This window comes from Oncorhynchus tshawytscha, linkage group LG12 (assembly GCF_018296145.1).
Source record: "Oncorhynchus tshawytscha isolate Ot180627B linkage group LG12, Otsh_v2.0, whole genome shotgun sequence".
Lineage (NCBI taxonomy): Eukaryota > Metazoa > Chordata > Actinopteri > Salmoniformes > Salmonidae > Oncorhynchus > Oncorhynchus tshawytscha.
In genome coordinates this window covers 25,045,637-25,060,079 of record NC_056440.1, presented here as the reverse complement: position 1 = coordinate 25,060,079, position 14,443 = coordinate 25,045,637, and the positions used below count along the sequence as shown (strand labels likewise).

General features: G+C 43.7%; 1 protein-coding gene across 1 annotated transcript in view; it reads left to right on the top strand.

Annotated features, from left to right (window-relative positions):
- The window catches only part of LOC112262778 (ras GTPase-activating-like protein IQGAP1), an 85,322-nt gene that overhangs the window by 17,294 nt on the left and 53,585 nt on the right, over positions 1 to 14,443 (top strand). Inside the window, 3 exon segments of the mRNA XM_024438533.2 lie at positions 9,175 to 9,331; positions 9,916 to 9,993; positions 12,599 to 12,675. Of these exon segments, the coding sequence (XP_024294301.1) occupies positions 9,175 to 9,331; positions 9,916 to 9,993; positions 12,599 to 12,675 (312 nt within the window).

Genomic DNA, 14,443 nt, shown 5'->3' with positions numbered 1-14,443 from the left:
ATGTAAATAATTTTTTTACCCCTTTTTCTCCCCAATTTCGTGGTATCCAATTGTTGTAGTAGCTACTATCTTGTCTCATCGCTACAACTCCCGTACAGGCTCGGGAGAGACGAAGGTTGAAAGTCATGCGTCCTCCGATACACAACCCAGCCAGCCGTACTGCTTCTTAACACAGCGCGCATCCAACCCGGAAGCCAGCCGCACCAATGTGTCGGAGGGTACACCGTGCACCTGCGCACCCGGCCCGCCACAGGAGTCGCTGGTGCGCGATGAGACAAGGACATCCCTACCGACCAAGCCCTCCCTAACCCGGATGACGCTAGGCCAATTGTGCGTCTCCCCACGGACCTCCCGGTCGTGGCCGGTTACGACAGAGCCTGGGCGAGAACCCAGGGACTCTGATGGCACAGCTGGTGCTGCAGTACAGCGCCCTTAACCACTGCGTCACCCCATAACATAAGGAGACACAAAATGTTAAGTCTTGAGGTTTTGCTTGCCTGAGGTAGAGTATCTCATAAGCTGTAGACCACACTATTTACCAAGATCTATATTTTTCGTAGCTGTCTATTTACCACCACAAACTGATGCTGGCACTAAGACGGCACTCAACAAGCTGTATAAGGCCATAAGCAAACAAGAAAATGCTCATCCAGAGGCAGTGCTCCTAGTGGCTGGGGACTTTAATGCAGGGAAACTTAAATTTGTTTTACCTAATTTCTACCAGCATGTTACATTTGTAACCAGAGGGGGAAAAACTCTGGACCACCTTTACTACACACACAGAGACTCATACAGTGGTTCCTCCTTTAAAAGTTGCAGAGTACTGCGGCACAGCTTGCATGGTGCCGCAGAATTCTATGGCACGTTATTTAAGTGTGAACCACTGGTACCATTAAGGCTAGTTACCCTCTGGTGGACAAACCAGCACTATCTTTGAGAAGCATTTGATAGCCTTCAATAATGGCTGTACTAGAGAATGCGTACACGCGGGAGATCGGGGTTCAGTTCCCTGACGGGCAGGAAGGAGTAGGCTGTCCTTGTAAATAAGAATTTGTTTTTAACTGATTCCATATGTGTTATTTCATAGTTTTAATGTATTCACTATTATTCTACAATGTAGAAATAAAGTTTTCCAAGGAAAACGAAAATGCCTCTAGATTTCCGTTATGATGGAACGGAAAATATGGCACTGTACAATGTGATGGTCGGGAGTACAGTACTGGGCTATTTAGGTAAAGAATTCAGTGTCACCTCCCTGACCAAGGCCCTTCTCCCCCGATTGCTCAGTTTGGCTGGCCGGCCGGCCAGCTCAAGGAAGAGTCTTGGTGGTTCCAACTTTTTCCATTTAAGAATGATGGAGGCCACTGTGTTCTTGGGGACCTTCAATGCTGCACACATTTTTTTGGTACCCTTCCCCAGATCTGTGCTTCGACACAATCCTGTCTCGGAGCTCTACGGACAATTCCTTCAACCTCATGGCTTGGTTTTTGCTCTGACATTCACTGTCAACTGTGGGATGTTATATAGACAGGCGTGTGCTTTTCCAAATCATGTCCAATCAATTGAATTTACCACAGGTGACGCCAATCAAGTTGTAGAAACATCTCAAGGATGATCAATGGAAACAGGATGCACCTGAACTCAATTTCAAGTCTCATAGCAAATGTTCTGAATACTTATGTAAATAAGATATTTCTGTTTTTTATTAAATTAGCAAACATTTCTAAAAGCCTGTTTTTGCTTTTCATTATGGGGTATTGTGTGTAGATTGCTGGGATTTTTTACATAAAAAAAAAATCAATTTTAGAATAAGGCTATAACGTAACGATGTGGAAAAAGTCAAGGGTTCTGAATACTTTCCGAAGGCACTGTAGCTTTTTTTTGTTGCAGATTATTATCATTGACTTATCAACAGCTGTAGCAAGTTGTCCTGCGTAGGAAAGCCTCACTGGTACCCTAATTTATAGAAAGACCCATATAGGCTAGTAACACTTGGCCTGGCTAGCAGTTTAGTTTAGGCTAATGTGGACTGGTCACTGGTGTGGGATTTCTCCATTTGTCCTAGAGAGCATTAGACTAATATTAGGGCTGGGAATTGCCAGGGACCTCACGAAACAATATCACAATATTTAGGTGCCGATACGATATGTATTGTGATTCTATATGTATTGCGGCTCGATACTGCGGCTCGATGTTGCTCACTATATGTCTGCTGCAAAGATGAGGGAGCATGAGAAAATCAGTTATGGAAATAAGTGCTCAAAACATGTTGGCTCACTATTTAAAAAGATGAAGAGCAACTACCTAGCAAAAAAATGAAAAAAATTATTAATATTGTGATATGCAAATACAGTGGGGCAAAAAAGTATTTAGTCAGCCATCAATTGTGCAAGTTCTCCCACTTAAAAAGATGAGAGGCCTTTAATTTTCATCATAGGTACACTTCAACTATGACAGACAAAATGAGGGGGAAAAATCCAGAAAATCACATTGTAGGATTTTTTATGAATTTATTTGCAAATTATGGTGGAAAATAAGTATTTGGTCAATAATAAAAGTTTATCTCAATACTTTGTTATATACCCTTTGTTGGCAATGACAGAGTCTTCACAAGGTTTTCACATACTGTTGCTGGTATTTTGGCCCATTCCTCCATGCAAATCTCCTCTAGAGCAGTGATGTTTTGGGGCTGTTGCTGGGCAACACGGACTTTCAACTCCCTCCAAAGATTTTCTATGGGGTTGAGACTGGCTAGGCTACTCCAGGACCTTGAAATGCTTCTTATGAAGCCACTCCTTCGTTGCCCGGCGGTGTGTTTGGGATCATTGTCATGCTGAAAGACTCAGCCACGTTTCATCTTCAATGCCCTTGCTGATGGAAGGAGGTTTTCACTCAAAATCTCACGATACATGGCCCCATTCATTCTTTCCTTTACACGGATCAGTCGTCCTGGTCCCTTTGCAGAGAAACAGCCCCAAAGCATGATGTTTCCACCCCCATGCTTCACATTAGGTATGGTGTTCTTTGGATGCAACTCAGCATTCTTTGTCCTCCAAACACGACGAGTTGAGTTTACCAAAAAGCTCTATTTTGGTTTCATCTGACCATATGACATTCTCCCAATCTTCTTCTGGATCATCCAAGTGCTCTCTAGCAAACTTCAGACAGGCCTGGACATGTACTGGCTTAAGCAGGGGGACTCGTCTGGCACTGCAGGATTTGAGTCCCTGGCGGCGTAGTGTGTTACTGATGGTAGGCTTTGTTACTTTGGTCCCAGTTCTCTGCAGGTCATTCACTAGGTCCCCCCCCATGTGGTTCTGGGATTTTTGCTCACCGTTCTTGTGATCATTTTGATCCCACGGGGTGAGATCTTGCGTGGAGCCCCAGATCGAGGGAGATTATCAGTGGTCTTGTATGTCTTCCATTTCCTAATAATTGCTCCCACAGTTGATTTCTTCAAACCAAGCTGCTTACCTATTGCAGATTCAGTCTTCCCAGCCTGGTGCAGGTCTACAATTTTGTTTCTGGTGTCCTTTGACAGCTCTTTGGTCTTTTAGCCATAGTGGAGTTTGGAGTGTGACTGTTTGAGGTTGTGGACAGGTGTCTTTTATACTGATAACAAGTTCAAACAGGTGCCATTAATACAGGTAACGAGTGGAGGACAGAGCAGCTTCTTAAAGAAGTTGTTACAGGTCTGTGAGAGCCAGAAATCTTGCTTGTTTGTAGGTGACCAAATACTTATTTTCCACCATAATTTGCAAATAAATTAATTAAAAATCCTACAATGTGATTTTCTGGATTTTTTTCCTCATTTTGTCTGTCATCGTTGAAGTGTACCTGTGATGAAAATTACAGGCCTCATCTTTTTAAGTGGGAGAACTTGCACAATTGGTGGCTGACTAAATACTTTTTTGCCCCACTGTTCCCCCCACTTCTGCATCACTAGCTAATATAGTGTTTAACCTGGCCATAGGTCTAACAGTACCATTTTAATTTTTTTACACTGTTTGGACTAAGGCGACCTGCAAAAACGTTTAGGTGGCTCTCCCAAGGATTACAATGGCAGAAAAATCTGACAATAACAGGAAAGAGTGGCTGAGGAGTTTTAAATACTGTTGTTGGAGCTGTGCTTCGCCATGCGGCTGTATACAACCAACCACATTGTTTCACTCCCGGAAGTGCAGCTTCAGAGGCTGGAGAGCTTTGTTACTGACTGAGCCAGGATATTCTTCTCCTCTCGTTCACTTTACCTCACCCTGGTCCTCTTTATCTTGCTTGGTTTCTCTCTTTCCTTCCACCTCTCTCCTCATTTGCTTATGTAATATTAAACTTTGCCTCTTATTTTCATCTGTGATTTAAAACACCCACAATGGTGTGTCATTAAAGCCTTCCCTGCCTTGTATCTGTGTCTGTACACTCTTGCGTTACCCCTCTCCTCCACTACTTGAGCGCTAGCCAGTACAGTAGGCTGGCACTCTCTCCAACCCATGCAACCAACTCTCATCAAGTGCTCACCGTGATCAGGCAGACATGGCATGGTGTGCTGTTATCTCTATCAGCCACCCACACAAAGCTCTCTGTACCTCCAGTCACACCGCCTCTATTCCAGATTGGGATTTGTTATTAGTTTTTTTTGGGCGAGGGCATGCCTGGTTTTGTTTGTCCTGTAGTCCCCTGAGCCAGTTCAGTAGCCACAGAGCTGCAGTGTGTAGAATGTGGCTGTGGCACTGTTCCAAGATGGTAGATTAATGTCAGGTAGCGTTAGTGCAGAAGTATGCCGATCTGACACAGCGGATCTGACTGGTGTGTCGATCTGACACACCACTCAGATTCTTCAGGCCTGTTGCACTAATTTCCCACTTTCCCAGGCCATTATGGCTCAGCATGGCAGCATTGGACCAACTGATATCTAGGCCTGTATTCACAGTGTCTCCAGAATAGCAGTGCTGATCTAGAATAATAGTGAAGACATCAAAACTATGAAATAACACATATGGAATCATGTAGTAACCAAAATGTGTTAAACACATTCAAATATATTTATAGATATAATATATAGATTCTTAAAAGTAGCCACCTTTTGCCTTGACAGCGTTGCACACTCTTGGCATTCTCTCAACCAGCTTCACCTGGAATGCTTTTCCAACAGTCTTGAAGGAGTTCCCACATATGTTGAGCATGTGTTGGCTGCTTTTCCTTCACTCTGCAGTCCAACTAATCCCAAACCATCTCAATTGTGTTGAGGTCGGGTGATTGGAGTCCAGGTCATCTGATGCAGCACTTCGTCACTCACCTTGGTCAAATTGCCCTTATACAGCCTGGAGGTGTGATGGGTCATTTTCCCTACTACAATGTAGAAAATAGTAAAAATAAAGAAAACCCTTGAATGAGTAGGTGTGTCCAAACTTTTGACTGGTGCGGTACATGTAGAGTTGCTTTTTCTGTGTCTCAACATTCTCTCATGTTTCCTTTGATATCTGCAGGGTAGCCTAGTGCGTTGGACTAGTAACCGGAAGGTTGCAAGTTCAAATCCCCGAGCTGACAAGGTACAAATCTGTTGTTCTGCCCCTGAACAGGCAGTTAACCCACTGTTCCTAGGCCGTCATTGAAAATAAGAATTTGTTCTTAACTGACTTGCCTAGTTAAATAAAGGTAAAATAAATACAAATTGATTTGCCATAATACAGTTTGCTGTAATAAAATGTCCTTATGTGCCGTAGAGTCTTGGCATTTACCAGCAGGGTTTTGGTGAAGAATCGCATCACTTTACAATTTTAGCAAATCCTCCTTAGCAAGATTGTAGAACAAACAAAGGACCTAACAATGAAGGGCAGATGCAAGGAACTGTGCATTCTGCAATGAAACTCTACAATGAAGTTAAAAAGAGTTCACCCAAATTATGTATTGATTTCCTTACCCTGTGAGCAACCTATGGACAAGATATGACAACAATCCATGCTTTAGTTTAGTTTCTCTGACACTGTTTCCACATGCTACCATTTCAGCATTTGTGGCACAAATCCCATTCAAGTCATGGGACCGTTATTAGCATTTATCCATGCATCATGTTTAAATCCTCTAAGTGACTTTGTTGAGCTTCACAATCCATTTGACATACTTTCTGATGATTTGGACAAAATTATAATATCAGTCCCATGACTTGAATTGGGATTTGTGCAACAAATGCTAAAATGTTAGCATGTGGAAATGATGCCAAGGAAATTAAACCAAAGTCATACCTTGCCCATAGACTGCTTAAAGGGTAAGGAAACCAATGTGTCATTTTGTAATTTGGGTGAAATATCCATTTAAATGAATCAATCAATATGATTGGGTGGCATGGACTGACTTGCCATAATAACATGTTTGTTGTGGTTGTCCACACAGAGACAGTAAGTGCTGACAGAGGAGAGGGAATGGTGTGTTTGTTGGGTTCAATGTGTTGACACTTGTTGGGTCAGAGTGTTGTCTCTGCTGTGGTGGTTCAGCCTACAGACAGATGTTGACTTGTCATTAGTGGTTGCATGGAGGGGGGAAGGCCTGATGGAGTGAGCAGGACAGAGGAGGCCTGATGGAGTGAGCAGGACAGATGGAGTGACCAGGACAGATGGAGTGAGCAGGACAGATGGAGTGAGCAGGACGGAGGAGGCCTGATGGAGTGAGCAGGGCGGAGGAGGCCTGATGGAGTGAGCAGGACAGAGGAGGCCTGATGGAGTGACCAGGACAGATGGAGTGACCAGGACAGATGGAGGACCAGGACAGATGGAGTGAGCAGGACAGATGGAATGAGCAGGACGGAGGAGGCCTGATGGAGTGAGCAGGGCGGAGGAGGCCTGATGGAGTGAGCAGGGCGGAGGAGGCCTGATGGAGTGAGCAGGACGGAGGAGGCCTGATGGAGTGAGCAGGGCGGAGGAGGCCTGATGGAGTGAGCAGGGCGGAGGAGGCCTGATGGAGTGAGCAGGGCGGAGGAGGCCATGATGGAGTGAACAGGGCGGAGGAGGCCATGATGGAGTGAACAGGGCGGAGGAGGCCATGATGGAGTGAGCAGGGCGGAGGAGGCCTGATGGAGTGAGCAGGGCGGAGGAGGCCTGATGGAGTGAGCAGGGCGGAGGAGGCCTGATGGAGTGAGCAGGGCGGAGGAGGCCTGATGGAGTGAGCAGGGCGGAGGAGGGGAGGCCTGTTTAAAAGAAAAAAAAGATGTGTTATCCTGAATGAAGTTGGACTTTACTGTGACTTTAATAATAACTTCTAACACCCTGTGTGTGTTGAACACCCCCCCCACACATTTTTACAAGGAACTCACTTGTGAAACAAATCTTACTGTAGCATTTTATAGGGAACTTAACCTTATTCTCAACTGACTTCACTTGCTGCAAGGTTCAACATCTAAATTGGTGGTTTCAGTTCAGCTTTCAAGGGTGTGTATGATTACTGGGGTAACAAATGCAACAGATGCATTCATATTGTAAATTTAAGCGTGATCTATTTTCTCTCACTCTCCCTCCTGAGCACATGCATGACAATTTGTCTTACAGGATTTCACTCATCTTGACTCGAGACCCAGAATCACCTATAGGCCTACTGTTGAGTTCGTTGAGGACCAAACCCTTGTTCCCTGCCCCATATACTCCTGAACAGTTGACTCTTATGCCCCAAATAGTCTTCTATTAAACAGTTTACAGAAACCTAATGTTTTGCCAAAAGGCATGCCTCTCCAACCCCCCTACACTGGTATGTTGGACAGTGAATGTGGGAGCTGGAACAATGGGCTCTTCTCTCTGGGTCAGTACCAGTCTATTAACACCACAGACCGAGAGGGTTTATCATCCTCAAGCATGTCAGTCAATTTATAGACACACTGACGTGTTATGTTATGCCAGTATACATTGACTGACAATGTACAGGTAGATTGTGTAGTCTAATTCCTTAGATTAAGATTAGTGACTGGATGCACAAACCAGCCAGTCATGTCAAATACTGTACAGTCAATATAAACCTAAGCCAGCTGATCAGTGCTGTTTTGAACTTGGATTTAGATATTTTGTTACAGTTGTGGGACTCCTTAATGACCCTTCCACCTGTGCCTTTCACTGAAGGCTTGATGTCATTTTTGTGACTTGCACATGCCTCTCCAGGTGTGTTTGTGTGCACACTTAGTATATTGTAAAATTTAAACCACTGCCACAGTCCTACAATACCTAATCCTTCAATACCATGAAATGTCAGGAAGCAAGGAGGATTCCTACGGATGCAGACATGGACTTAAATAAAGCATGTAGCCAACATACAGAAAGGTGGACAGTTTTTTTTTTCTTCCCTTTTTTTTCTTGGCTGACGACTGAGGATTGGGTTTTGTCCTGTGGACCATAAGACCTGAAGTGAATCCCAACAATCACCAGAGGAACATTCTGAGTTAGCCTAGGTCTACTGCTGGTTTTCCCTTGACTGTGCTGCTCCTTCGATAAGTACAGGGAAAGCCAATATTGACCTATGTGATGCTAGCGTAGGCGGCTTGTCAGTCAGCCCGGTAATGGCTCACATGCTCTTAGATCGCAGATCAACACGGGGCAAGGTGATGGACAGACCAAGGTTATGTTTGTTTATATCTGCTTGTATCCATGACGACAGCTTTCATATTGAGAGAACCGTTAACTTGAAGCCAAGGAATGAGCGGGCAACCGGTTCAAAGAGTCAGACTTTGGTCCAAACATTTGCGTTTTGTTATCCATAAGCTCCTCAAAGATGATGAACATATGATGTTCTGGGATCGGTGTCTCTGCTAGTGTTTACCTGGCCTCACAGTTAGCCTACATAGACAGGGCGGGACCCTACACCCTTCCTAACAAATCATCCAAAGGAAACACTGGTCTGTTTCTATAAAAATAACCCTGTGTTATTCTGTTGTGATATCAGTGTCTCTTCCCTATTGCTCCATATGAATGACTGGAGAGCGGTTGCCATTTTGTTGTGAGATCAGTTTCTGTTCCAGTCATTTCCATATAAATGACTGAACAGATGTTGTCATCATTAGAATTAGCAGAACGGGCATCCCCATTCAGTTCAATTATGCCATAATGGGTGGACTGGTGGCCATTATTAGTGTCCCCATAGGAGCAAAGCAGGAAGTATATATTTTGTTCCTTTTCTGAGATCAGTGTTTGTGTGTATACCCAGGTGGATGGAGGCGTGTGTAGAGGAGGAGCTGCCCTCCACCACAGATCTGGAGGAGGGTCTGAGGAACGGAGTCTACCTTGGAAAACTGGCCAAGTTCTTTGCTCCCAAGATGGTGTCTGAGAAGAAGATCTATGACAGGGACCAGGCTCGCTACAAGGTGACCTTTGTCCTCATATATGGAAAGATCTGGTACCGCAGGATACTCCAAGTTAATTGACACTTTTTCAGACTATGAATTTAACGAGACTACATAGTAAAACTGTCACAGACACAGGATCACAACTGGGTGGCAGTGGGCGCTATCTAGCTCCTCCCCCATACCCCACCTTTATCTAGTTTCTCTCCCCCACACCCTATCTAGTTTCTCTCCTCTCCCCCACACCCCACCTCTCTAGTTTCTCTCCTCTCCTCTCTCCCCCACACCCCACCTCTATCTAGTTCCTCGCCTCTCCCCCACACCTCCATGGCGTCATAAAGGAAATGTCTAATCCCAGATCCAACGCAGACAGCCCCACTTCCTGTCAACCATCTCCCAAGGGACAGAGTGATGCCCCCTCCCATGTTAAAAACAGCAGCTGTGCTGACAACACACTCATGCATACACTCTCCTTCATCTTTCCGTGTGCCTGCATGTGCACATCCTTGCATGCGTATGATTCCTACCAATAACATGCTATTTCTGATGCACAACAGATTCAGTTGCAGGGATCTAATATTTCTGTTTTGTCTGTTTGTCTCCAGCGCACAGGACTTCACTTCAGACACACAGACAACACAGTGCAATGGCTACGGGCCATGGAGTCTGTAGGGCTGCCTAAGGTACGACTAACACACACACACACACACTGCCCAAGTCCCTCCTACCAGAGGCATACAGTATCAGAACCTTTTAGTAACTGGTAATATCACAAGGCTGATATGCCTGTTTTATGGATTTCAGTAAGTCAAATGACAGTGGACCATGTAAATTTAAAGCACGCTGTTTGTTCTAGTGCGTCCTTATGGAACACCTTATTGTCATGCCATGTGATGGTAACACTGGAATCGCTCAGAGATGCATGTTTGATGATGATCAACAATTAATTATTCTGTTTTGGAGAAGCAGTACACTTACCAAAGGAGAATCTTTAGGAGTCGACAGACAGCCAATGATATGATACATCGTTTATTCATATGGTTATTATGGCCTCATCTTGTCATTATTGATGGATTAAAATGTTTCACTATTTGTTTTAATTCAAAATAATGATCAGGGTAGGGGAATAGGTACGACATGCCAGCAACAAACGCTGACACTACACATCCAAGTATATTGGACCAAATTATGAAAGACAAGAACTGTACTTTTGAATTCCATAAAGTCATTGTAGAAGAGGAGACAAAATTATTGTTGTATATGAACAATGACAAGCCACCGGGGTCTGACAATCTGGATTGGAAAATTACTGAGGATAATAGCAGACTGTATTGCCACTCCTATTTGCCACATTTTCAATTTAAGCCTATTAGAAAGTGTGTGCCCTCAGGCTTGGAGGGAAACTAAAGTCATTCCGCTACCCACGAATAGTAAAGCCCCCTTTACAGGCTCAAATAGCCAACCAGACTGTTACAAACCCTTAGTAAACTTCTGGAAAAAATTGTGTTTGACCAGATACAATGCTATTTCACAGTAAACATATTGACAAGACTTTCAGCATGCTTATAGGGAAGGACACTCAACAAGTACAGCACTTACACAAATGACTGATGATTGGCTGAGAGAAATGTATGAAAAATTGATTGGGGGGGGCTGTCTTGCTAGACTTCAGTGCAGCTTTTGACATCGATCATAGTCTGCTGCTGGAAAAACATGCGTTATGGCTTTCCACCCCCTGCTATAATGTGGATAAATAGTTATGTGTCTAACAACACAGAGGGTGTTCTTTAATGGAATCGTCTCAAACATAATCCAGGTAGAATCAGGAATTCCCCAGGGTAGCTGTTTTGGCCCCTTGTTTTTTTCAAATTTTTACTATTCATATGCCACTGGCTTTGAGTAAAGCCAGAGTGTCTATGTATGCGGATGACTCAACACTATACACGTAAGCTATTACAGCGACTGAAATGACTGCAACACTCAACGAAGAGCTGCAGTTAGTTTCAGAGTGGGTGATAAGGAATAAGTTAGCCCCAAATATTTCTAAAACTAAAAGCTTTGTATTTGGGTCAAAACATTCACTAAACCCTAAACCTCAACTCAATTTTGTAATAAATAATGTGGAAATTGAGCAAGTTGAGATGACTAAACTGCTTGGAGTAACCCTAGATTGCAAACTGTCATGGTCCAAATGTATTGATACAGTAGTAGCTAAGATGGGGAGAAATCTGTCCATAATAAAGCGATGCTCTGCCTTCTTAACAACACTATCAACAATGCAGGCCCTACAGGCCCAAGTTTTGTCGCACCTTGACTACTGTTCAGTCGTGTGGTCAGGTGCCACAAAAAAGGACTTAGGAAAATTGCAATTGGTTCAGAACAGGGAAGCACGGCTGGCCCTTGGATGTACACAGAGAGCTAATATTAATAATATGCATGTCAATCTCTCCTGGCTGAAAGTGGAGGAGAGAAAGACTTCATCACTACTTGTATTTATGAGAGGTATTGACATGTTGAATGCACCGAGCTGTCTGTCTAAACTACTGGCATACAGCTCGGACACCCATGCATGCCCCACAAGACATGCCACTTGAGGTCTCTTCACAGTCCCGAGTCCAGAACAGACTATGGGAGGCGCACTGTACTACATGGAACTCTATTCCACATCAAGTAACTGATGCAAGCAGTAAAATTCGATTTAAAAAACATGTATGAAAACACCTTATGGAACAGCGGGGACTGTGAAGCAACACAAACAGACACACGCATACACACACACACGATAACATACGCACTATACATACACATGGATTTAGTACTGTAGATATGTGATAGTGGTGGAATAGGGGCCTGAGGGCACACGGTGTGTTGTGAAATCTGTGAATGCATTGTAATGTTTTTAAAATTGTATAAACTGCCTTAATTTTGCTGGACCCCAGGAAGTCAGTAGCTAATGGGGATCCATAATAAATACAAATCGATTGCTTTACTTTTGTTCACTGCTACTGTTCCCTTTTGGGAAACACATGGACATCCACAGCAGTCAGCCAGGTAGGTGTATGTACAGTGAGACACACTGACAGGCAAGAATTACATCACCCAAAGGTGTGTGGCAGTGGCCAGGAGGATACAGAGGAATAGTGTCAGGCTGCTTCAGGTTGAAAATGAGCTGACAGTCTGAAAGATGTAGTGTGCTCGCTGTGCCTCTTGGCTGCTGCACTGTGCAAGGTATCAGGAGACGTTAATGAAAGACCCATGACTAATGCCTCCTCTGGTTGCTACTTTCAGATATTCTATCCTGAAACGACAGATGTGTACAATCGCAAAAACATGCCCAAGGTGGTGTACTGCATACACGCGCTAAGGTAAGACAGCGTGCATTCCAACACAAGGTGGGTTTTCTATCTGACTCGCCCCCCATTAGGCTTGCTGCTCAGTGCTTACATCATGCCCCTTACTCTTTGTCTAAAGCACACTAGAATATTTCTTGTTTCTTGTCTGCACATTATATTGTGTAGGAGACCTAAGTTTTTAGCTCTTCTGATGTTTGAAGAGCCCTAAAAGCATATCACATAATATTAATGTCTAAATGGGACTTGAGGATCATTTTTGAAAAATGTAACAATGTGTGAAACAAGAGAAGTGAAGATGAATGGAGGAAAATGGTAAAAGATGACATGAAACTAGTATCGGCTGTTTCAGTTTATAGTTAAAACACGCTATTTTCACGATTCATGGAACGAAGGTTTGGCAATATGCAGTCATTTCCCAAGCTTGCCATTGTTTTTGTGTGTTTGAATGGATATTGTTTGCGCATGCAATGCTAGGTACAGCCTCAGAACTGATAGGTGACTTCCTGTATACATTAAGTCATTTCCTGCCAACCGACTGCTTCAATTTGTAGGCTTCCTCAAGCTATTTTGTGTCTCCTTTGACAATGTTCTCTTGAGTCTACAAGAGACCACAATGATGTCATTCTCAAATAGTATCATCAGGCTCTGTAAGGAAAGCCAGATGTTATATTGGGAGCTGAGGGTGGTAGAAGGGCCTGTCTATCACTCAACTTTTTAGATTTTAATTAATAGCCCTCTCACCATATTTTACTGTGAAGCCTACTTTCTTATGTGCAGTCAGTGTTGACTCTGACTCCTAACTTTCAGTGAGCATTGAAATACCTGTTATATGAAAGAGGAACTGGAATAGGTTTATCTGAGATCATGTTCAGAGGGATTTTACTACACAACCTCAAGCGTTAGGCTTTCTGCTCTATATATATCACACAACCATTATAGCCTATATAACGTTATGGCAGGTTCACACATTATAGCCTATACAGTGGCTTGCGAAAGTATTCGCACCCCTTGGCATTTTTCCTATTTTTTTGCCTTACAACCTGGAATTAAAATAGATTTGGGGGGGGTTTAATCATTTGATTTACACAACATGCCTACCACTTCCAAGATGCTAAATATATTTTTTTGTGAAACAAACAAGAAATAAGACACAAAAAAAACTTGAGTGTGCATAACTATCCACCCCCCTGCCCCCCTCAAAGTCAATACTTTGTAGCGCCGCCTTTTGCAGCAATTACATCGCCAGTCTCTTGGGGTATGTCTCTATAAGCTTGGCACATCTAGCCACTGGGAGTTTTGCCCATTCTTCAAGGCAATTGAGGTCTGGGCTTTGACTAGGCCATTTAAATGTTTCCCCTTAAACCACCCGAGTGTTGCTTTAGCAGTATGCTTAGGGTCATTGTCCTGCTGGAAGGTGAACCTCCGTCTCAGTCTCAAATCTCTGGAAGACTGAAACAGGTTTCCCTCAAGAATTTCCCTGTAATTCAGCGCCATCCATCATTCCTTAAATTCTGACCAGTTTCCCAGTCCCTGCCGATAAACAAAACATCCCGACAGCATGATGCTGCCACCACCATGCTTCATTGTGGGGATGGTGTTCTCGGGGTGATGGGAGTTGTTGGGTTTGCGCCAGACATCGAGTTATCCTTGATGGCCAAAAAGTGTACCTTCCATATGTTTGGGGAGTCTCCAACATTGCCTTTTGGCGAACACCAAACCGGTTTGCTTATTTTTTTCTTTAAGCAATGGCTTTTTTTTCTGGCCACTCTCCTGTAAAGCC